Raw genomic sequence first — 23,468 nt, 5'->3', positions numbered from 1 at the left:
TATCAAACATCACCTAAATTCAGTTTTTCCTTCACAACGGAGCAAAAGTGAATGAAAGTAATGGAGTCGTTAAGGGATTTGTTTTGCGGAACCATATCATTCTGCTCAAGGAAACAAGGGAAATTACTTTTCAATTGAAGTCCTATGCGGAAACAGGTGTACACTTGTACTATCATGAGGCTTTGGGTTGAAGAAGATCTCAGCGACCTGAAAATGACTACTGAAGGATGCTTGGCACCATAACTTGTTACTAAAATCTTTTTGGAAAGGGAAATCTGATATTTTACGAGTTACATATTATGTTCATAGTGGCGAATTTTCCTAATTTCTGCATTATCCTTTCATTGGTTTGTTCGAATGACTTGTCTGCTGGTCGGGTTGCTTCTTTCGCCAATTTGTAGTCATTGCTTCATTATGCATTGTTATTCTTTGTTCGAATAACCTAATTCAGATTATTTTTGCTAATGTTTCTCCATCTTTGTATTTTATTTTATTTTTTTCCCATAAACAAGTTTATTGAGTTGGTCTTTTAATCTTTCTAGACTTTTTCTTGTGCACGTGAGGTTGACCTCATATAAACATGTGTTTTTCACTTACGAGGTTTTCAGTGTTCTAATTCCATGGCATGTGTTACTTTCATCATTATGAAAGTTCTCCAAGATGGGAAGGTATGACATGACTGGGATTGGAATAAACCTTAGGGAAGTTCCCGACGAGAATGGAGCTGTGAAACTGAAGGTATTAGGACTCATTTTGGATGGACCTGCCCATACTGCTGGTGTGAGACAGGTTTGAAGCCAGACTTGTAGGTGCAAATGCTAATATTCCTTTGTTGTATCTGTCTTTCGACAAAAAGCTGAACAGCACAATTGTTCGAATTCAATGACACTTTTTTATTTGTATGACTCTCGTGAAATGGGTAATATCTGTGTTGTTACTAAGTAAGTTTTCTTTTACCTAAATCTAGTACTTCTACAGCAGATAGCACTGATGTGATTGCAGTTGTTTCTCACATTTTTGCTTCTCTGTAATCTTTTGCGGTTCTTTTTACATTTTTGGGTTCTCTGTAATCTTTCTCCTACAGAGCTCACATTGTAGCACCAAGTACATCCTCTAGCGACTTGTGGTTACCTTGAAGTTGATTTTGGCAACAATGCTATTAATCCCCCAAAATTAATTTGCGGCAATGGTTGGAAGTTGGGCGGCTCTATTGTGGATACTTTAGTACATATAGAACTGAACTGCTTGTTACATAAAATTGGGTATGAACCCCCAAAGCAAAGCTATTTAGGGTAGAGTGGCATCACACTTGTACAGTTCTCTAGTGAAGCTTACTTCCACACCAGCGGCGTGAAACTTCGCTTCGCACATTTCCTCACAGGCATTGTGCATTATCAGCAGCACCTACTGCATGCAAGGACGCACTCACTGCCCACCTATTGTACTCTAGCTCTGACACCATATAACATCACCAATGGTTCCAAAAGCTTGAGCTATTAGGAAATGGCCAAACAATTGTTCCAAAAGAAGCTGTTTGGAAAGGGCCAAACAATTGTTTCAAAAACTTAAGCTGTTAGGAAAAAGCCAAATGGGGTATATCAAGCATCCAACAACCTCCGTCAGATGCAACTCTGTCTTGCACGTGTCCCAAACATCCATGCAAAGAGCGAAACAATATTTGAAGCTAAAAAGCATAATGCAGACAGATATAACATGCAAAGAAAGAGACTTGAACCAAAAAACTAAAGTTCTTGTCGCACTTAACTCTGTATTGGATAGTACTCAACACCAAAAGCTAGCTATTCAGGTGCGGGTGCCCTCAGACACTGGATAGTTTATATGGGACTTTGCTTCACAACCTCCCTCAATGCAGTGTGCTCACTGGCAGCATTTATTTGTTGCATTCAACCAGGAACATGCAGCCTCTACATCCTTGGCATCACCAAAAGCTTAGACTATTAGGAAATGGCCCAACAATGTATAACGGGCTTTCCATTACTACTAAGGTGCAATGCAGTGACGTATATGTGTGACTAAATCCCCTTGTGGCTCACTGAATTTTTCACTCGGCCTTCCAAAGATTTGACAACTGTGGCGAATTTAATGGATCATCCAGAAATGATACTTTAGCTGGATTTCTGAGGCCAACTACAAATATAATACACAGTGCTTATCCACTAGATTTCAGGTTGGGCATATGTGTGGTAATGAAAACGAAGGCAAGGACATGAAGAGATTCATGGCATCATCTGTTGTATAATGAACTTGTGTCAGCATTTTTGCTTCTTGTTTGGTTGATCTGATTGTCAGTGGTAGCCATGAACAGCTAAAGCTCAATATATTAAAAAGTATGTGTAATTGTCAGTGGTAGCCATGAACAGCTAAAGCTCAATATTATATATAAAAATATGTATATACATATACGCGCATATGTATACACGTGTTCGTGTAGATCTATTTTACTTGGCCCTGGATGACAAGGCTTCTCCTTTGGAAGGATCATATCTCTAAATGCAGGAGAAAACAACCTTTTACTTTATGACTCCCAGCAAACCGTACTTCAATGACATTATGACTTCAACATTCACACTAATCATGTTTACAGTTAACAGCTCTCTTGATTTGGCCATCTTCTTAGGCCCTTGTCTTCAGTTGTTTTGTGGAGTGTGGACAACCAATGACAGGACGATTACTAGAAACACTTAAAATCTAATCTTTGTAGTTTTAAATACAGGATGATGACGTGTTTATGTACATCCCCTCATTTATTGACTTCATGGAAGGAAAGTGAGTTCCCTCGTTGTTCTTCTGATCCGGCCACTTGATTCGAGTTATAGACTTCAAGCTCAAAAGCCTGACCTAGTCTGGCTAGGCCATGTCCAACAACAGCCGAAAACACCTACAAATCCACGGGGAGAGAATCAAAATGGAAACTAAAAACAGTTACTCGTAAATCTACAGTATTGTGCTGTGGTATATTGCACACAAAACAACCCACAGATGTTCCGTATGCCTGCTTTTCTTCCACAGTGTTGAACTTGATAGGCTGCTAAACCTGTGTTTGTAAGACTGTTATTCTCAAATGTGTTTCCTCAGATCTTGTTTGTGTTGATCGATGATTTTTTCTGGCTTGTTTATTCAAAATCAACATTCTGCATGTTTTTTTTTTTTTCCATTAAAGTGTTTGACTGAATAACTGAATTTTTTATGCATTGTGTCTTCTTTTGGCAGGGAGATGAAGTCTTAGCAGTTAATGGGGTGGATGTGAAGGGAAAGTCTGCTTTTGAAGTATCGTCTCTGTTACAAGGCCCTAATGAAACTTTTGTGACTGTTCAGGTTGTGGTTGAGCACCATTTACATGTTGGAGTGTTGATATTTCTATTGATTTTCATGGGACATTCTCGAAGTATTGGTGGCATTGATGTTTTTAGGTCAAGCACGGAAACTGTGGACCTGTGCAATCTATTGAAGTTCAGAGACAACTTGTTGCTCGCACCCCGGTTCTCTATCGATTAGAACAAATAGAGAATGGTGCAACTTTTGTTGGTTATGTGCGCCTAAAGGAGTTCAATGCATTAGCAAGAAAAGATTTGTTTACAGGTATGTGCTTAATTTTCTGTACAGCATGACCACTGTTTTGCATCAGAACTGCATTTTTGTATTCAGCTTTTCCTTTCTTTAGTGAAAGGAGATGCTGTTTCCCCATGCTAATAAATGAGTTCAATGCAAAATCACTTCTTTGCTGCGATTTGGTATAATTTAAGGACTCTCTTTTGCCCTACCTGCTTCTTGGTGGTGTCTCCACCATTTGACTTCTGTTTGATGAGTTCTTGCTAATTGATCCTATAATAATTAGATGATCCTAGAGGCCTAGGACTAATATAAAAATGGTGAAACATTAAGATTTTTTTCTAGTTCCGTTACGTAATCTATTTTTGTAAGCTACGTGTCAAGAAACAAATGTTCATACCATGTGACTTTGACTTAAACGTGTATCCCTTACTAAAATGAAAAAAAAAAAAGAACACTAAAAAGTTTTCAACGTGAATACGCCATTGAGACTCTTGCTTTTGGGAAAGACCTCGAATTCTAAGCCACTCAACTGTTGCCCAGCCAATGAATACCCTCTTTTTCAAATCCACAAATATTTAGAATAGAAGTGCAGACCTTCTTGCCCAAAAGGCTAAGAGAAAAATCAAAATCCTCCTTGCCCAAAGGCCTCTCCAGTAGGAAAGGCAGATAAAAAGCCTTCTTATCCATAGACCCTCAACATTACAGGAGTCAATAAAAGGAGACATAACAAGAGTCAATAGAAGGAGACTTTGAGTGTGAACCTTCTTTTTTTTGTCAGCAAAAAAGGATTTTATATTTGTATCGGAATTTGGAACTCATATTTGAACAGGAAACTTGATGGATATTTATAAGTGAATAGACTGGGCCAACTTTTGACACTTGTAGATGTGTTAGTCTCATTTAGTCTTGGCAACTTCAACCAGATGATTTAGTGCCTAAGCATGCCCTCTAACGTTGGAGAACTTGATCCAATGGGTAATGCCTGTGGCTCCCTGCCCTCTCTCTCTCTCTCTCTCTAATGCTAGTTAATGTGATCTGAGTTGCTTTTGTGATGGAATTCAAGTAACAAGTTAGTTCACAGCAATGAAGCGACTCCAGGACTTGGGTGCCTCTTCTTTTATTCTTGATCTTAGAGATAACCGTGGTGGACTAGTTCAGGTTTGTTTGATATCTTACAGTCTACATTTATGCACATGTATTAGTTGGATAATTGTATAGTTTCATCCATTACAGAGGGTTGAATTCATTATTCTTGTTAGAGTTAGAATGTGGATCTTAATTTATTGGAAACCATCAGAGGCAATAATTAGTGGGTACGAGATAGTTTCAGTATACAGAGTATCTCTTAGACTGCAGCAGTTTTCTTTCTTTGTTTCTCTTTTGCTCTGTTTTTTCGTCCTTCTGTGATTATCAAAATGAAGTTGTTTTCTTTCATTCATTTTGGTCTGTGAGGGATTCCGCTACTCTCGGAGCCTTTTATTTTCTTTGTTTCTTAAAATACTGAGTTATTTCGTCTGAGAACAAGGAAAACTGAACAATAACTGTCTCAAGTGAGCCAGCCTGCAAAATATGGATTATTTTTTGAAACTCAATTATTGGTTCTGGTGTGGGACAATACTTAAAATGGAGAGTTAGGGGCTGTGTATGAACAGATAGCAGTGGTTGCCGATCAAAAGAATGGGGATAGATATCGGTGAATAGGATTTCAGTTGCATTTAGGACTTGGAGGACTGGATATACTTGCTGCTCGACTAGGTCAAAGATAAAAGGGGATTCGAAGAATAGTTGGAAAATCTGTTATATTTAAGGTATCAACATAATTGTTGTATCGATATGTATAGAATATAGGTAAGAAAAATTAACGATATCGTAAGGTATTTGTAGCAAACTATGTGTCATTTGGCTTGTGGAATATTTTCACTTTCAAACTTTAAACAAATTCACATCAAAGTGATTAACGCTGTATTATGTTTACTTGAGCTTGACCAAATTTGATCTCTTATGTGAAATAGTAAACGTGGTCTTGTTTTTTAGCAAACAATTTTCACCTTGATTTATTTAAGTGCCACATAACTAGTTTGAGTGTGTTAGGAAACGGAATTAAAAGTATCGATTCTCGACAAAAAAAAAAAAAGATTTCCAAAATAGGAATGTTTTTGGAATTTTAAAATACCTATGGATGACAAGTATTTGAGGAGTATTGACATCTATATGGAGACAATCCAGGCACATATCACTTCTTCTTTTTTTGGGGTAAATTAGCTTGAAATAAAAAGAGGGCTAACCAAATATACAACCTACAAGGGGCATACCCCAAGAGGAAAGAAAAGAAAACAAAATTGAAAATGCCTACGCCAAGCGGCTAATTGAACTAGAGAGAAATATGACAAATGTTTCCTATCCATCTAGAAAGAGCGAAAGAAAATGGATGGAAGAATTAGTCTTTGAGCCTGATTGAGACTTAAACACCTGCTTGAGTTTAAGAAACGGCCCAAGCGCAATGGCCGTATTGAGTCCGGCCCAGACCATATAAAGGACCTGCCACAACTTCGAATAACTTAGCCAATCCACTTACTTCCTGAATGATGCAGTCCTAAGTGATGGAATGGAAAATTGCACCAAGGATAACAAAGTGAACAATCAGTCAAAGGAGTACATGGGATGAGAGGCAACACAATAGCCTCATTTACAGATGCAAAAACCGTAGAGCATGAACCCAACAATCATGGTAATTGAAGCCTTAGAAAACTGTAGAGCGGTATATCCTAAACCGAGGCAACTCTACCAGTAGACAAAAGCCTAGGTTGCTGGACATGAAACTCAACTAGGAGATAAACAGCACAAAAGAAGAAATTAAACTCCAGTGGATATCCCCCATGGGTAGGCAGACTTAGAGCCAACTGAAGCAAACACAAACAATCCAGCCAGCTCGAATGAACAAACCCAGGTAAACACATAAATTCCAAAGGACATCCCCCTTAGGATAGGATTACTCTAGCGCAGTAGAGAGATGAGATCAACCGTCTTACACATTAATGATCCAAAAGTAACAAAATTAGCCACTGTGTAGCAAGAAGGCAGTACTCAACTCCCTCACACGTAGAAAAGTTATCACATTACAGCACATACCCCTTTTAGTAGCATTTATGCTCTTTGGTTTTATTTATTTGACTCCATATTAGCAAAGTGCTAAAGTTATGTTAGAAAAACTTATTTCATGCTTTTGAAAATTCTGTTCTTGGCTATTAGAGAATTGGGCAAGTTTTTAAAGATATTTTTAAGGCAGCTTTTGAAGTCAAGTTTAGTATACATCTTGTTTGTTGCGATGTCAATTGTACATCTAATGCAATTGGACATATGGGTAATAGACTGTGTACTTACAAGTCAATTTCATTTGGGAAATCAAATATGGAGATTTGACATGGGGAGGGAATGTTTGCTCAATGTATTATGAGTTTAGGAGTATGTTATTTCTGTGGGACAGTGTTGGGGTACCAAAGTTTTGGAAATTCTATGGTGCGAATCTCTAAAAACTGCCATGATTGGGTGTGGTTTTCACTGTCACATTTTTGAAAGTGTTGGATTGTAAAGGGGGACTGAGGCAGAGCATAAACCGTGGGTGCCATTGCCACCCCCAACTTTGCTACAGACACCCTATGGATAGCATTTATGTTTTGTATTGACTACTAACCAAGCCAAGCCCAGTTCTCGCCAATTGTAGCTTTCTTCCAATCCTTGACTTTATGAGAATTGTGGCCATGGCCGAAGGAGCCTTAAGCACTTGTACAATGCTCAAGTCAAGGCCCATGAATTAGACAAACTTATTTGTCCAGAATAACAAGTGGCAGGTCAATCTTCGTAAATTTCATCCTAAATGGGAAATACTTAGGCAAATAAAAATGTGGGAGTGATGAAAAAGATGCTGGAGATAGCCCAAAATATTTTCTTTTATGATGTGGTCTTGACCAATAGAAGAATTATGGAACTGGGATTCTAGTTTGGCCTCATCTAAGAAGTGGACTTTACCCACTAAATAATCGGTCTTAAAATTAGTTGAATATAATATTTTACTTGCCGTGTGTGGGGATATATATGTATATAGTTAGATATATGCTTGGGATCAGTATCGGTTCACCAGACTGGATACCGAGCTGTCAAAAGTGTGGGGTATTTTATTTCTTAAGCATCGGCAATCCCTTAAATGAGATCCTAGCTCTGTTACGTTTCCCCGCAGTCTCAATGCGGCAATCTCTAGGAGTGTTGGTGCTTCATAGGGTATGAGTACGTATTATTGGGATCAGATCTGTCATATGTATCGACAGTCGGATTTGTCAAACCTCTAATGGAAGGTATGTGATCTTTGAAAAAAAGGGACCGTATATTCATATTTAAATTTTAATGTATTTCATGGGATAAAATGGCATTTTACAAAATGTACAGGATCACTCATGATAAACTATGTTGTGGCGTGTCAAAACTGAAACATTGCAACAACAAAATGATATATAAGGACATTGACAAATACAGTAGGATAATAAGTCTTGGATCAGAAGTATAAATAGAAGAGTATCACATTCACAGGTACTTGATTTATTCTGAAGAGTCCATGTATGACACTAGGGCCAGCTCTGAGATTTCGGAGGCCTAAGACGATCCTCAAAAAATGAGGCCCTTAATATCATATCACTTAACGTGTAATTCCTTCTTGTCAGTTCGTTGGGTTTGTTTGCAATGGGAATTATCGTTTAAGGGGAAAAGATGCATCCATGTTAATGATGCACTCACCACCATGAATAATTTTTCCAAAGATCAGCGATCTCGACGTCCCGTGATCCAACTTTATTCTCACTTTTGTTTTTTCCTCTTTTCTATTTTACTAGGCCATTGGGTCTTATGTAAAACATATCCATGAGTTAAAAAATGAGCCTTTTATACTAGGTACTAAAAACAAATAGAGGCCCTAGTTTTTTGACATTTTTGGGGGGCTCAAGGCTTAGCCCAGAGCCGGCCATGTATGAGTATGACACACACTCAGAAATACATATGTATATATATATGTTATTTTGAATGAGTTGATTTTTCACGAGACCCCTTAAATATATGTTTTAAATAAACTGAACGGCTCTGATTATTCACGTGGGGCTCCGGAGGGGGAGAGAGAGAGAGCCCTTAAATATATGTTTTAAACAAATTGAATGGCTTTAATTATTCGCGTGGGGCTCCGCGAGAGAGAGAGAGAGAGTCATGAATAGGTTTTATTTCATGTTTTTCTTGGACGTGATTTTTACTTGCTTTCGTTTTGGGATTGGGAGTTATACCCATTACCATCTATTACAATTTTTTTTTCTTGATAACCAGATGTCTAGGCTAGTTTACGCATACCTCGACTAATTCTGGGGTCCTGAAGTTAAAGACTGGGCAAACCCTCCAATGGCAAACCCTCCAATGGCCCAATGTTTGGATCTATGCTACATGGAACACGGATCGTTCCAGTCTAAGGAACGAGAACGGGAACGGGAACGTGGTACATACGTGTCCTAAGTTCCGGAACGACAAGAGTAGGCTTCTATATAGCTTACAATCAAAGAATGTTCTCATTTCATGATGTCGAACAAGTCGCGGCTGAATTCATGGATCACTTGGACCGGTCGAAGCGTCGGAAGCCCAAATGAGCTTTAATTGTGGATTACCTGATTTGGCAAAATTTGGACGAGCTCGGATCCGACCCAAACTTGGTGGGCTAAATTAAAATCGAATTGCGGTCAAAACTCATCACCCTAAGTCGTGATTGATGGTGGATTTCGGTTTAATTCCTTCGTTTAGGCCTTCAATTTAATATTTTTTCCGTTTTAGGAAAGTTTTAGAACGTTAATAACTCTTAGCGTATAATTCCATAGAAGTTGGTTTCAGTTGGGAAAGTCCTATTTTTATTTCCCGTTTTCAATTTTGGTAGCTTCCCCAATTTCCGGGAATCTTTATTTTTTAGCTTGTTTTCTAGGGTTTCTAGGGTTAGGCCTCATAAAAGGGGTTGTAACCTAATTTCGTACTTAACTTTTCATCAATAATACTCAGAGTTTATCTCTTATCTTCCTTGTGCGCAAGGTTGCTTGTGGATCCAAGTGTTAATCTCGTTTGGATTAGTACGCTAACTAATCTCTTGTTAATTTCGCTGCGTCATTTCAACATGAAAAATCCAGTGAAATGAAGTATTGTTTGTATAGTTGTTCATGTAATTCTAGAAGTATAATGACCCAACTTTTCTCATTTTTTGTCTTGATTGATTTGGATTGCTAAATTCATCGTATTGGAATGTCGGTGCACCACATTTCGGAACACTCGTTCCATCATGTAATTCGCCTGGGTATTGGTGTTTTCTTGTAACATAGGTTTGGATGGCCCGTGGGATTCGAACATGCGACCTTGTACTTATTACCTTTCTCATACCCACTTGGCCTAACCACATGAGGTTTTATCATCTATTATGGTTAGGATCCCCCACTATGTGTTTGAAATTCAGCAAAACCTAGAATCTGTTTTTATGTGTTGTAGGAACCGAAGAGTCCGAATGAATATTTGTTTGTTTCACTACTTAGCCGTTGTTTATTTCTAGTAAATGGGTCTTTAAAATTTATGATTTTTCTGCATATTTCAGGCTGGAATTGAAATTGCTAAGCTCTTTCTAAACGAGGGGGAGACGGTATGTGAATCCTATCGATGGATATCATTGAAATTTGCAATAAAACATGCATCAAAATTCTTCTTCTTCTTCTCTCTCTCTCTTCATAAGATATTTTTTGCGTTCCAACATATTGTCCACTAGCGGATGCCCGTGCCTAAAGGCACGTTTCACAGCTTAAATAAATTATCCGTTCTACCCAACCGCTCTACGTGATACTTGTAATCACCACAAAGCGTTAGTTACCACTTTGATATGATATAGATATATGGGGCGGTTCCGGGGACGCATAAAAAAACACCCCAAAGTTCCCAATCAAATTTCGATGATCCAAACCGCTCAATGTAATCAAAATGTGATTTAAAGGTACCCACGAGAAATCAACAAAAAAAAATGACCGGGAAGGGCTTCATCCGAATAGTTTTTTAATTGAACAGTTCAATAAAAAACTGCTCAAATCAAGCCCTTCCCAATCATTTTTTATGCCGATTTCTCGCGGGTACCCTTAAAATCATGTTTTGAACACATTGAGCGGCTTGGATCATCAAAATTTGATCGGGAACTATGAGATTGAGATTTGGGGTGTTTGTTTAGATTTTTTTTAGGTGTCCCCGGAACCGCCCCGATATACATGTGTGTGTGTGTCCTGTTTGACCATAAAAGGCAATATTTACATAGAGATACATTGCCTAAGAAGTGAGGGTAGAGAAGTATGGATTTATTAAAAGAATATTTTCTGTATCTTATAAAAATAAATGATCTGATGGCTATAAAGTAAACAAGAAGTGATCTAACGGCTGTAGATGTTACTTTGTTTGTATGCCTAGACATTTTTAAAGAAACCGCTCTGTTTTATACAACAGCAGAACTCATGTAGTCCCCAATCATTGTGGGCATGAGCGGGGGAAGATTGGAGACAGACCTAACCTTTGGTAATATGCAAAAAGTGGCTACTTTCAGAATACCACTGAAACAGTGGCCCCCTATATCGGTTTTGCAATGGAACCATGCCCCTAAATCAAAGCCAAATGGCATCAGAGAGGGCATGCCTAGAGACCCAATTCAATTTATGTGCACATTATCATGCTTCCTTCATTGATAGTCTAGAGCATCAGTATGCACAAACCGCTTTGTTTTATAATATAGATTTATGTTATCATCAACTTTGAACCCATTGGTTATTTTGTCATTGATTAACTGAATATCATGGCCATTGAGTTAGTTAATGAGCCTTTTATTTTTTTGCTCTAGATGATTCCATATTTTGGTGGACTCATATGCATACTTGTTGGCAGAAACATAGATGTAGTTGTTTTTGAACACCAAAATTTATGAAATTACTTCCTTTTTCCTTCAGCTTTTGAAGTTCTATATCGATTGATTATCCAGGGATAGGATGGGTAAACACAATTGAGATACTCAAGAAATACTTGTAGTATAAAGCATGAACTGTTGCCTAACCACACCTCATCAAGTGGCATAATTCAGTATACCTGGTTGAATGAGATTCTTACTTTGTTTAGGGAAGGAAAATGGGCTATGAAACCTCTGTTCAAAAGGAGCTTGGTTGCAAAGGTAGGTAGATCAAATCAGTAGTGTCACGACCCAAGTCCGTAGATTTGGCACGTCAGACCTGATTGTTCTATGAGTCCTAAGCCCCGCATAAGGCCTACCTATCGCTTAGTTATCTCTCCCTCTCTTTTTTAATTCTTTCAATCATAGTAATTCGAAATGGTTCCACATTCTAACCAAATATAAAATATCCATAACAGCTTAGTCTAGCTGTAAAATATCTGTCACCTGGTACAACAAGACGTAAACCACATACTTCAAATAAGAAAATAAAAGTTTTCACCAAAACTGTGAATCATAAGATGTTCTACATGCCAATGGCATAGCTGCAATTAGATGTGGCAAATGGGCGGGTTTGGGCAAGTTGAAACGGGTTGTGAGTTGAATATGGACGGGTCAAATACGGGTCAATAGTACCCCGGGTTGGAATGGGTCGGGTCAAATATGAGTCAAGTCAAACCCAAACCCGACCCAACCCGCATTCTCTTCTTCTTCTTTTATTTTTAAATTCTTAATAATCTTTTAGCACTATTTTTTTGGTCTCCATATAAAATTTTTATTTTTTTAACTTTGTGTTGATTTTTATTCAAAGACTGCTTTGGATTAGTTTTTTTTTTAATATAATTTTTCTAGTTTGGTTCATATTTTTTAGTATTGCTTTGTCGGGACGGATAATCCTTAAATAATTAAAGCAAAACTAACGAATAAAAGAACATAAATAAACATAAATAATATTCGACTTAATTATTGATAATTAAGTCAAAAGACTGTTGTAATCCATCTACATGGAGGTCCTTTCTGTTTCTTTATTGTGTGGTGATGTGATAAACGTAATTTTTCCAATTTCCAACTCTATACGAAACGGAATTTTTTTTTATTGCTGGGTGGGTACCACGTGGTGTTCGCTCGGCGCATCCAAGCTGTCCATTGTGTTTTTAGACGGCTCGGATTTGGAGAGAGAAAAAAGAGAGTGTTGGGGTGAGAGGAGAGAAATGGTTTCAATCTGAGCTGTTAAAAAGAGTATTGGACGGTCCGGATGTGCTGAGCAGGTACCGCGTGGGATATACCCACCCGGCACCAAAAAATTCCTCGCATGAAACGGAAAAGTCATATGGCTTGAGTTTATTCAGTTTGCCACATGTCATTTGCTGGCATCATGAAAGGTGTGAAATTGTTCGTTTGTGAGTTAATCTGTTTCTACGAAAAGCCTTTGGAATGGACGGGTTTTAGGTTCTCCCTTCTCTAGGTCTTTTAATTCCAACCCATATTGAACCCATCGAAACACATGTAAATATGAGTTTATATGGGTTGGACCCATATCAACCCATTATACAATATGGGCAGGTTGGGTTATAAGAGGACGGATTTGGGCGGGTTCAAAAATATGGGTTGGAATTGCCATCTCTAGCTGCAATCCACAACTCTAAATCTCATGTGTTAGAATATTATATTGTATAATATCGTATCATATCAAATCATATCATAATAATGCGATATTATTGGATACAATGTCATTCATTGATTTATTGTAATCATGTAATTATTCTCTTTTTCTTTTCTCTCCATTCCACCTCCTGTATAAATAGGTGGCTTGTTTATTCTTATAATATACAATTTATCGAATATAATATTTCTCTATTCTAACATGGTATCAGAGCTAGGTCATGAGTGGCCTCACCTCTCGTGGGAAAGTCTTTGTCATCTCTGTCACCGGAGTCAATTGCTCAACTCCGCTCCTGGTATGTCACCTCCACGTGCATTTGGGCTGCACGTGAGGGGGATTGTGACTTGTTCTACATTGCTTATTTAAGCCACTCAAGCTTGTTTAATATATTCTAGAGGCTATTCTACCTATTGTAATTGGTTTTAGGTTGGAACCCTCCAAGAATTTAGCATGCTATGATATGATACGATATGATATTAGGGTTTGTTCGGCTTAGTAAGCCATTTGGCTTATTTTTTTGTCCTTATTCAAATTTTTTTTGCATTTGTTAGTTTTTCGTCAATTTTTTGAGAATTATTGCTTCGTCGTGACGAGAGGAATTTAAAAAGTAAAAAATTACGATCGAAACCTTTTTTTTTTTGAATAAAGACAAAAAATTGGCTTATTGGCTTATTTTTGTCATTTAAAAAAATTGGGTTTCGATCGTAATTTTTTTACTTTTTAGATTCCTTTTGTCATGACGAAGCAATAATCCTCAAAAAATTGAAGACAAACTATCAAATGTGAATTTTTTTTTTGAATGAGGACAAAAAAATAAGCCAAATGGCTTAAATGATATGATATTCTAACATCCTGAAAAAGGTTTTAAGTTGAAAACCATTAGCACTAAGCTTCTGTGAGAACTCGGATAACTAATTTACAGGTTTCCATGGATATACATACTTATTCATATAAAAAAACTCTAGCATAGTTCATGAACACATTTAACATTCAACATAGATAACTACTCATGATTGCTCAGATATATGCCTATAATTATAACTTTTCTGTAATTTTGCTTCAATGATAAAGGTTAATGTCTTTTCTACCAGTCTAAAGAGGAGTTACCCCATAAAAGCTATGGAATGATATCAAATCCTGGACTAACTGGTTGAAGTCCTCAACCACCCCTACCTCATCGCTAGTATCTTTAGTTCCCCTAGCTGTCTGGTCCTTTCGTTAGTGCATATCTTGATCTGAGGCATATTCAAATTTTCTTTTTCAGAATTCTTCTAAGTATTCCATGGTTCCAAAATTGAGAAGTGAACATGATTTTGAAAATGGCTTAACATAGATTTCATCTTTCTAAAACAGTACATACTATATATAACTTACATTTTCTCAAATACCATGATTATCCCAACTATAGACTTAAAATTCTCGTAAGTGAAAAGCATATAAAATGGGTATGCGGCACTCACCTGATGCGAATATCTGAAATCGCGTAAATAGGATAAGGCCTTCTACTCTCGTTCCTGAACATAGTGAATCTTGATTACTAAATGATTATAAATAGTGTCTGAAGTCTTATTAAAGTTGATTGTTTGGTCTTGTGATGCAAACCAAAATACCCATAGATTAACTTAGAGAGAGAAACTCCCAAAAGGGATACAAATTTACTAGCTCTTGATAATATATTCTTCAAAATGATAAAAGCTCCCTAATGAGGACACGAGACACCTATTTATAGACTCAAAACCCTATACAAACTTGATGACACTAAAAAGACACAACTACCCTTATTTCTACAGCATCATCTTGGTTGGCCAGATGGTGAATAATTTGATTACGGACAATGGGTGGGAGCCCTCAAATCAGATTCGAGAACTCCATTATTGTGCTTCTAAAACATGGGTGGCTGTGTTAATGTGGTCTCAGTTGCTCATAGCGTGTTTTGGTTAAAAAGGGCAAAAAATGTATTTTTATCAAAATGGGCCCGAAGAGTTCTAGGTCCGAAACCAGATCTTTCAGATCAAAGCACACTTAGTTTTGCTCTAAAAATATGCATTATAGTCATTGACGTGGGCTTAACAATGATGGTTAAAACCAACGGTTGTCGGGGTCCGGTGGTGTTGTCCGATGACCTATGAAGCACCGATACTCCTAGAGGCCGGGACACGCGGGGGACATGGCAAAATACGTATTGGACATGCCACGTGGCGTGTCTAAATTTAATTAATTTTTTAGGGGGACATGCAAGTGACACATATGGGGACACGACACGGGTTAAATAGGCATTTTTTAAATTTTTTTGGGGTAATTGTGTATTACTTCAAATATTTGTTGTTAAAAGTGTAATATGATGTATATATGATGCATGTTTATATATTGAAGCTTCAAGCTTATATCTCTAACTATATTTTCACTGGTATAAAATAAATATTCTTCATTTATTTATTTATTTTTGCCGTGTCCCCTGCCTTGTCTGTGTCTCCATTTTTTAAGAATTCATGTGTCTCGTGTGTGTCTGTGTCCGTATATGTGGCCGTGCTACATAGCTGATGACGGGTATCACAGGAGCTTAGCCCATTGTATTTCCAAATTGTAAGCATCAAAATAAACTCATTTTAATTATATTCATGAGATAAAAAATAGGGGTAGGTCTTGATACTAATCACATGGACTTTACAACATAATGGAAAATTGATCATTTGTCCTATGATCATAGTTTTTATGGAGAACCAAGCCCCTTCTTATGTATTTTCATAGTAGTCGTCAATCTTTGAAGCAATTAAGCCCAAAAAAGATATGATATTCGCAAACCTTTTGAATGGTTCAATTCTCAAATTCATATTAAGTTCTAAAAATATGAGATTGGTATCAAAATATAGCTTACAGATGTGGGTGTCCAAAAATTAGAGTTTAAAATGTGAAGAAGATTAATCCCAGATTATCAAACAAGACTTATAATGCATCCGTGGTAGAACATGTCTGAGTCAGTCTGACTTTAAAAATCCCCCATAAATCGAGTTTTTACTATTTTAGACGATTCCAGTGCTGAAAGTTATAACGACAAGCCGTAATTTAAAAGCTGTGAAGAACACTTTTTCTGAGTTCCACTTCCGATTATGCTAAAAATGTGAAAAAAATATAAGGTAGAGGGTGCCATCCAAACAATCGGGGACATGCATGCATGATGTGAGCAAATGGGAGCCATGGCTGGTGATCAGTGGGGTTTGTTAGATGGTGAAGGGGCGGTGGAGTGGTGGGAATATTGATGGTGATGAATTTGCGTAGTGAGAAAAGTAGAGATGAGGGAGGAGGAAGAGAGTTGTACCAAATGTCAGCAAAGGTGGCTGGCAATGGAGGTGATACCTCCCTTTCTCTGTTCGGTTCTGTCTCTCAATTCTCTCTTCCTTTTGAAATGTAAGAATAATGCATGTGTAGGTGTAATTATTGCAAGTGCTAATTCTTGTTGCTAAATCATACTAATCATCTATTTAACCTTTGAATCTTTTTTATTTAGGGTTGGGGAGTTACTGGACACTCGTACTCTGCTAGCGCAAATTTTAGGCCTCCGTTCTGATTCTGTCGCTAATGCTCTTGCCATGATAGGGCAACCTGTCTCCGAAGTGGATCTGGTTTTCTACACTCTGATCGGTCTTGGCCCTAGGGCAAAAGGTTGCTTTACGAATAGTATAAGGCGTGTGAGCGCTTTAGTTTTCAATGAGGGCGGAGCTTTAAGAAGTTAAGCCAATGCCTTTAAATTAGAAGCTAGAGAGCGTTTCCTAGCGCTTGACTTCACTGTGTGTCCATTGCCTTCTATACGAATTGAAATGCAGTTCTTTATCTCAAGAAAGAGATGCAGAAAGTCCTAACTTTTATTTTAAGGGTTGAATGGAAAATTCTGGTTTTGAATTGCAACAAATGGTTGGATAGTTTGTTTTGAAGTGTTAATGGAGATGAAGATCAGTATGAGCGCATGCACATTCTTCACTTTGTGGTGGACCCATGGATTGGCCGAATAAATGGATTGGAGAGGGTAAAATAGTGAACATGTATCTACATGCTGCATTTACTTCAGAGCTAGGGGGAAAGGAAAATGATGAAATCATTTCTAGTAGTCTCTCCCTTGCATGGTTTCACTGCAGAAACCATTGTCTCCATGGCCATAGTAGGTACTTATTGTAGGTCACTATTCTGAACTGGAGACTATCCTTGGAAGTTTCTTGGCAGCGAGATATTGCTATTAGCCTATTACTTTAATTTCCCTAGTTTCACCTTTGCAACAATTATAGAAGAGCCAGTACCTCTGATCATAATACTTTCAGCTTCATAACCAACTTCAAATTATGTCTGGTGGATTGAGGCTTTCTGCCTTGCAGATGATGTTTTACCTGTCCCTTTGTGCTGCTTTGTGCAGCATTTGCAAGCAAATGAAAACTGTAATTTTCTTTGGATTTCTTTTGCAAATTTAAAGTTTTGAGAACATAAAGAACCTTCTGGTTGACTGAGAATCCTTGTATCAAACTTCCAGAGTCGGGATAAAAAAAAAACTTCCAGAGTCTGTCTTATGTATTTTGCCTACTCGGTGGTTTTCTTCTTTTAGGCCTATCCTCCTTTTATGCCATTTCATACTTTTCCACTTTTCCCATAAGAAGAACAATAGCACAAGGCAGTGAAGGAATATTTTTCCTCTTTTATTTTTACTTGTATTTCAATGCTTTTCTCAGCTTGAGCCTGGCCCTGTTAGCCATCATGGGTGCTTGCTTATTACCTTCCCCATTTCTTGTTTTGGCTCTGTTGTTTTCCCTTTAATACCTTGTGTTACTTTCCAACAAGGTATGCATGATGTCTGATTTCTTAACTGAATTTGTGGTCTGCATTTCAATGACTACCGTTTCTTTTCCACTTTTTGTCTCTACAACAGTTAATTGAAGAACTTTCATCTACATCGTTTAGTGTTCTATGTGTTCTAAGTTCTGAAATGCTTAACCATCTTAATTGAGTTACTTTGTTATGGTGGTCTTTTGGCTAGGTCATTCAAACTGTTGGACGGGATGCCCAGTATCAGACAAACATTATTGCCGAAACTGCACCTTTAGTTACAGCTCCTGTTATTGTATGTATCCAGTAGTTCTAATTACTTCCAGTAGTTCTTACAGATTTTTGCAAGTGAATTAATTCAAGGATTTGGGATGTAGAAATTTGTGGAACTCTCTCAGCTCAATAGCAATTAGGACCTACTTTTGACTCTATAAACAAGGATTTGGACACAAATTCTGACATAGCCCATGAACTTGCTGCATTTCTGACCTTTCCGAAAATGGATAGAGGAATGCAGTACAAGCATGTCTTCATCAATCATTGTAGAAAGAAGGAATAGGATTGCCCTAGTTCTATTGCTTATGTAGGATCTTTGGATCCAACCCAAAAATCTTAAGCTATTATGGGAGACTGGAGAGGTCCCTGATGAGGGATCATACTTAAGCAACGTGGGTTTGTATTATGTAACACATATGGCCTGTTTGTTTGCCTGGATTTCAGCATCAGATTGGACTATAAATCCAAGAGGACCACAGATCCTGGGTTTGGGTGAAACTTTTGCAGTCAAGATTAAATATCCGTTGGTATGAAATCCTCAAAACATGGGGTTAATAACTTGAGAGATGTTGTACATTCACCCATCACGATTAGTCTAATAGAATTACATATACCTTGAGATTATATATTCTTTCACTGTTTAGTGCAGTCAAATAAGGGGCACTTTTTGTTTAGTTCATTTTTTGTGCTGAAAACCTAAACTGCTTATGATCTGGTAATTTGAAGTTGGTGTCACCTGGATTGATATGGCTGAGGCTCAAGTGGCCTTTGCTGAATTATTGGGTTGGTTTAAGTTCTGACTGGTGCAGAAATGAGCATATCGAAATGAATATTGGGTGGTCCATTCCTGGTTCATCAAACTTGGATTCCATTCAAAATTGTCTCTGGTTGGTTTGCCAATTGGCTTACCATCCTCAAGCTTCAGCTGGTTCCTGTATTTCATGAATGAAGGTGGAAATGAAACCCTACAACTTGTGAAATGTCCTCACAGTAATGTGTAGCGGATATGGGCTGACCCTGGACTTGGGTAGGACTGATGCCCAATCTCTTTGACCACTCCTGAGTGCATAGATCTTTTCAACCTACCTTATAAACTAGTTTTGATTGCCAAGAAAATGAATTTGTGATTGTTTATTTCCCAAACTTCCTATTCTTACGATGGAACATGGCTAATCAATGGCTTTTAATTTCTAATGCAGGTTTTGGTGAACAAAAATACTGCTAGTGCTAGTGAAATTGTGAGCAGCTGGAAATTCTAAATTTTGTTGCATTTACTAGCAAATTTGTAGTGGCGGTGTTGTAAGCATTCGATCTTATTTCAGGTTGCTAGTGCACTCCATGACAACTGTAGAGCTGTTCTTGTGGGGGAAAGGACTTTTGGCAAGGTCTGAGACTCAAGACTCTTGAGTATATGCTTTTATGCCTTCTTCGATTTAGATGAAAAACTGGTCAGATCTCTTCACTCTTGTTAAGGTCTGAGACTTGAGACTCTTGAGTATGTGCTTTTATGCCTTCTTCGATTTAAATAAAATTTTCTGGTCAGATCTCTTCACTAAGTTCAGCATGTCATTGTTATTTACCTGAAATCATCCTAAAATCCATGCTATAATCATTTTGAGGGAATTCTTCAACCACAACATTAGGTCCAAGATGGGTAATACCAAGAGGGCGTTTGCATGTTGGGGATAGCTTCGAGTCATAGTTTTCTTTCTTTGTACGTTTTCCTACCCTCTTAAAGTTTAGTGTTGTACCCTCTTAAAGTTTAGTGGTCCTGAACTGATAGTAATTTTTATCACTCTATGTCCCTATGCCTTTTTATAATATGAATTTTATTAGGAAAGTGATTTTCGCGCTCTCCACTTTTTATTGATGGCGCTCCACTTTGTTCATGAAGTTACTAGTAACTTCACGTTAAAATTGGAGCGCCATCAGTAAAAAGTGGAGTGCGAATATCAATTTCCTTTTATTAATGATTAGACGACCCTAAATAAATTAGTGATGCTTTGGTTCCCCATGTGGAATGGGAACATTGGAGTGCTTGAAAACTTCAATTAATTATCAAGTCCTGCTGACTGTTGAATGCCTTTGATAGGGTCTGATTCAATCTGTTTTTGAACTCCATGATGGATCGGGTGTGATTGTCACTATTGGGAAGTATGTCACACCAAATCACATGGACATAAATGGCAACGGCATAGAGCCTGATTTCCAAAAGTTTCCAGGTAAGGAAATTATCTCGCTTCTTAGTAAATGGAAATATGCTCCTAATAATCGAGATGATTCCTGTTTGCAGCTTGGATTGAGGTCACTAAACATCTATCGAAATGCCATAGATTACAGGAAGGATAAAACTCAGATTGTATGCTCTCTCTCTCTCTCTCTCTCTCTCTCTCTCTCTCTCTGTGTGCGCGCGCGGCCTCGACCTTTTTGGCACTCAAAGCAAAACCCCAAGGATGGGGGCCCTTTATGCATTTTTTCTGGACATAATATGAAAAGAGAAATAGATGTTAAAAACCAAATAACAAGTCCCCAAAATGACTGATCATGTCCATATCCATAATTTAAAAGTATCACTTTTTTTTTTTATATTGGTAGAAGTATCACTTATGCATACTCTTGTTGCATTTCTAAAAGCAAAAGTACTTGTTATAATCGGCTTGCTAATTATAGAACTTGAGTAGCAATTTGATTATACAGAAATTGGGCCACCAATATGAAGAAAATTTTTGGACCAAAGCAATTGCCTCAGGGCCAGCCGGCCTGCTCTCTCTCTCTCTTTACACACACACGCACGCATTCATGCTTATTCTGGCATGGTCTCAGTCTATCGTGAGAGCATGCGCAATGGGAATAATCAAAATCAATAACCAAAATGTGCCACGTCAGTATTTGATTATCTATTTAGTTCATAATCAAACTTAACAAACTTTACCTCCACATTGGTTATTTTTGCATCCCTATAAAAAAAAATCCCCACAATACGCAATGTACCTATGTCCAATTGCAAACGAGTTTTAATCACGCACCCGACCACACCAAATTATTCGTCTCGATGAGACGATTCTAATGTGGGGTATTTTTTAGTTTTTTAGTTTTGATTTTGGTTATTAGGTTTGGTTATTGAGTTTTGGTTATTGGTAAAAGTTAAGTTTGGTTATGGAATGGATGGAATTTGATTAGTTGTTAAAAGACTTGTAACTTTGCTTATTACAATGTGAAGTATTTTTTTAGCATTGTTGTTAAGTTTGCTTATCCATACCAATTTGCTTATTACAATGTGGATGCTCTGATAATGTTTAGGTGATGCAGATACTTTCATAGCTAGCTGCCGGGATTCCAGTCTAGATTCAAGCCTTAAAATATTCGTATAATGGATATGGGCTTGCGACTTGGTCCAGCTGCAATTTTGGATCTGACATTTATAGCCCAAGATGACTGGAAGCTTGTATATCCATTCTTTCAGAATCTTCCTCATCTGAGGTCCAATCACGAGAGAATCTATTGAGGGTTTCAGGATTTCTCATCACTTCAAAATAATGTGGTTTTCAGTGTACATGTTAACTGGAATGACCTAGTCCAAGCCTGATTTTGTTTTATTTTAAATTTGCCCCCTTTGAGGTGTCAAGATCTGTTATTACCTAGCGACTAAAATTGCATTCGCGTTATCAACCTGCCCAAAGATATTGACAGTTACTATACTGGCTCTTTATTTTCACATGACAAATCCGTTTCGCTGGTCCAAACAATATCTGAGCAACATGAAAATTTGTATAACTAATTTAATAGCATAAATGGTTGGGATCATGGAGACCCCTCCAGAGGAGGCCAGCCAATCGCGCCAGCAGTACTGTAGCCTCGTTCCTTATCTGTAGGGGTGTGCACGGTCCGGATTGGTCCGATTCTCTAGAAAACCAGTAATCGAACCATTTCAAACGGTTCTAGAAAATTGAGAACCAGAACCTAACCAGTATATGCATGGAACCTAACCAGAACCAAATCGCAAGATCGGTCCGATTTTGGTCCGGTTCTGGTTCTATCCAATAAGCATCCAAACACTTATTCACAAAATATGAACTCATAAAATTAAAGAAATAACAAGATAATCTGTTGGAATAAGAAAGGAAGGAAGAAAATAAAAGTTTTCCTAATAAATGAAATTTCATCTCTAAATAAATTAAGTTTAGCAAGGAAAAGATTAACCTACCAAATTCAAATACTTATTTAATTACACACACATATGTATATCTATATTATTTTAGTTTTAAACGGTTCGGTTCGGTTCTAACCACGGTTCATTAATTGAGAACCAATAACCGAACCAAAATTAATGATTCTTATTTTTTTGGAACCATAACCTGACCATAGATCCGCAGAACCTGACCAAATAAGACGGTTCGGTCCGGATCGGATCGGTTCTACGGTTCGGGCGGTTTTCTTGAACACCCCTATTTATCTGTCGATTAATTTGGTCATATTCTTTTTTTCTTTGGTCAAAACCACGTGAATTTATCTTTTCTTCTTCTCCAAAATATGGATCTTTAATTTGGGCCCATAATCTCCCTCCCTCTTCTTTTTGAATTTTCTTTTCATTCATGAACCATACAATCTTGTAGTACAAAACAAAGTTGAAAGTCTAACATGCAAGATTTGAATTCAACGTTATGTTGATTGTTGGACCCACTTACTTACTTACCCAGGAAGTGTACACAGGTGTGATTAGGTCACACTGCATCTGTGACATCCCACCTAAAGAAAAGTTTCAATTCAATATTGTCAGTCCTTTTCTAACTGATGACCTCAAGAAACAATAACATGAGCCCAGCAGGAAAGTGACTACCGAAGCCAAGTTTGACATTGTTGGATCTATCTCGTCATACATAAAACAGATTTGCTTGCCCATTTGTTAACCTCTTTCGGCCTTGCGATTGGACTAATCCCAAGGGACCTCTCATCCTTTGCTTGTTTTCACAATGAAGGGGTGGGCTATTAGTCCCATGGGAATGTGAATCTTCTCATTAGTGGGATTAACGATACCTTGGGGGACTTGGTATTCGTAGTCCTAACCCGGGGGACTAAATTACACTTACCCAATTACCCTTTGCTAGTTGGCTATTTGTTTTT

General features: G+C 37.7%; 1 protein-coding gene and 1 non-coding gene across 11 annotated transcripts in view; one reads left to right on the top strand and one right to left on the bottom strand.

Moving 5' to 3' along the window:
- The window catches only part of LOC131314469 (carboxyl-terminal-processing peptidase 1, chloroplastic), a 29,200-nt gene extending 7,228 nt beyond the window's left edge, over nucleotides 1-21,972 (top strand). Inside the window, exons 3-13 of one of the 10 annotated variants that reach the window (XM_058343118.1) lie at nucleotides 652-789; nucleotides 3,232-3,336; nucleotides 3,432-3,600; nucleotides 4,655-4,731; nucleotides 10,226-10,270; nucleotides 18,283-18,366; nucleotides 19,547-19,585; nucleotides 19,670-19,732; nucleotides 20,440-20,569; nucleotides 20,641-20,706; nucleotides 21,657-21,972. In XM_058343118.1, the coding sequence (XP_058199101.1) occupies nucleotides 652-789; nucleotides 3,232-3,336; nucleotides 3,432-3,600; nucleotides 4,655-4,731; nucleotides 10,226-10,270; nucleotides 18,283-18,366; nucleotides 19,547-19,585; nucleotides 19,670-19,732; nucleotides 20,440-20,569; nucleotides 20,641-20,696 (906 nt within the window). In that variant the 3' untranslated portion in view covers nucleotides 20,697-20,706; nucleotides 21,657-21,972. Of the gene's footprint in view, nucleotides 1-600; nucleotides 790-3,231; nucleotides 3,337-3,431; nucleotides 3,601-4,654; nucleotides 4,732-10,225; nucleotides 10,271-18,282; nucleotides 18,455-18,484; nucleotides 18,628-18,658; nucleotides 19,375-19,546; nucleotides 19,586-19,669; nucleotides 19,733-20,439; nucleotides 20,570-20,640; nucleotides 20,707-21,647 lie in introns of those variants that run through there. The other 9 variants (XM_058343111.1, XM_058343177.1, XM_058343167.1 and 6 more) reach the window with 9 other exon arrangements.
- Nucleotides 11,240-11,347, bottom strand: LOC131318232 (small nucleolar RNA snoR100). Its single transcript, XR_009197566.1, has one exon. It is a non-coding gene; the product is annotated as a small nucleolar RNA snoR100 (small nucleolar RNA).
- Nucleotides 21,973-23,468: the final 1,496 nt, after the last annotated feature.

This window comes from Rhododendron vialii, chromosome 2a, assembly GCF_030253575.1.
Source record: "Rhododendron vialii isolate Sample 1 chromosome 2a, ASM3025357v1".
Classification (NCBI taxonomy): domain Eukaryota; kingdom Viridiplantae; phylum Streptophyta; class Magnoliopsida; order Ericales; family Ericaceae; genus Rhododendron; species Rhododendron vialii.
Note: the sequence above shows the minus strand (reverse complement) of the source record. Positions and strands in the feature narration are given on the sequence as shown.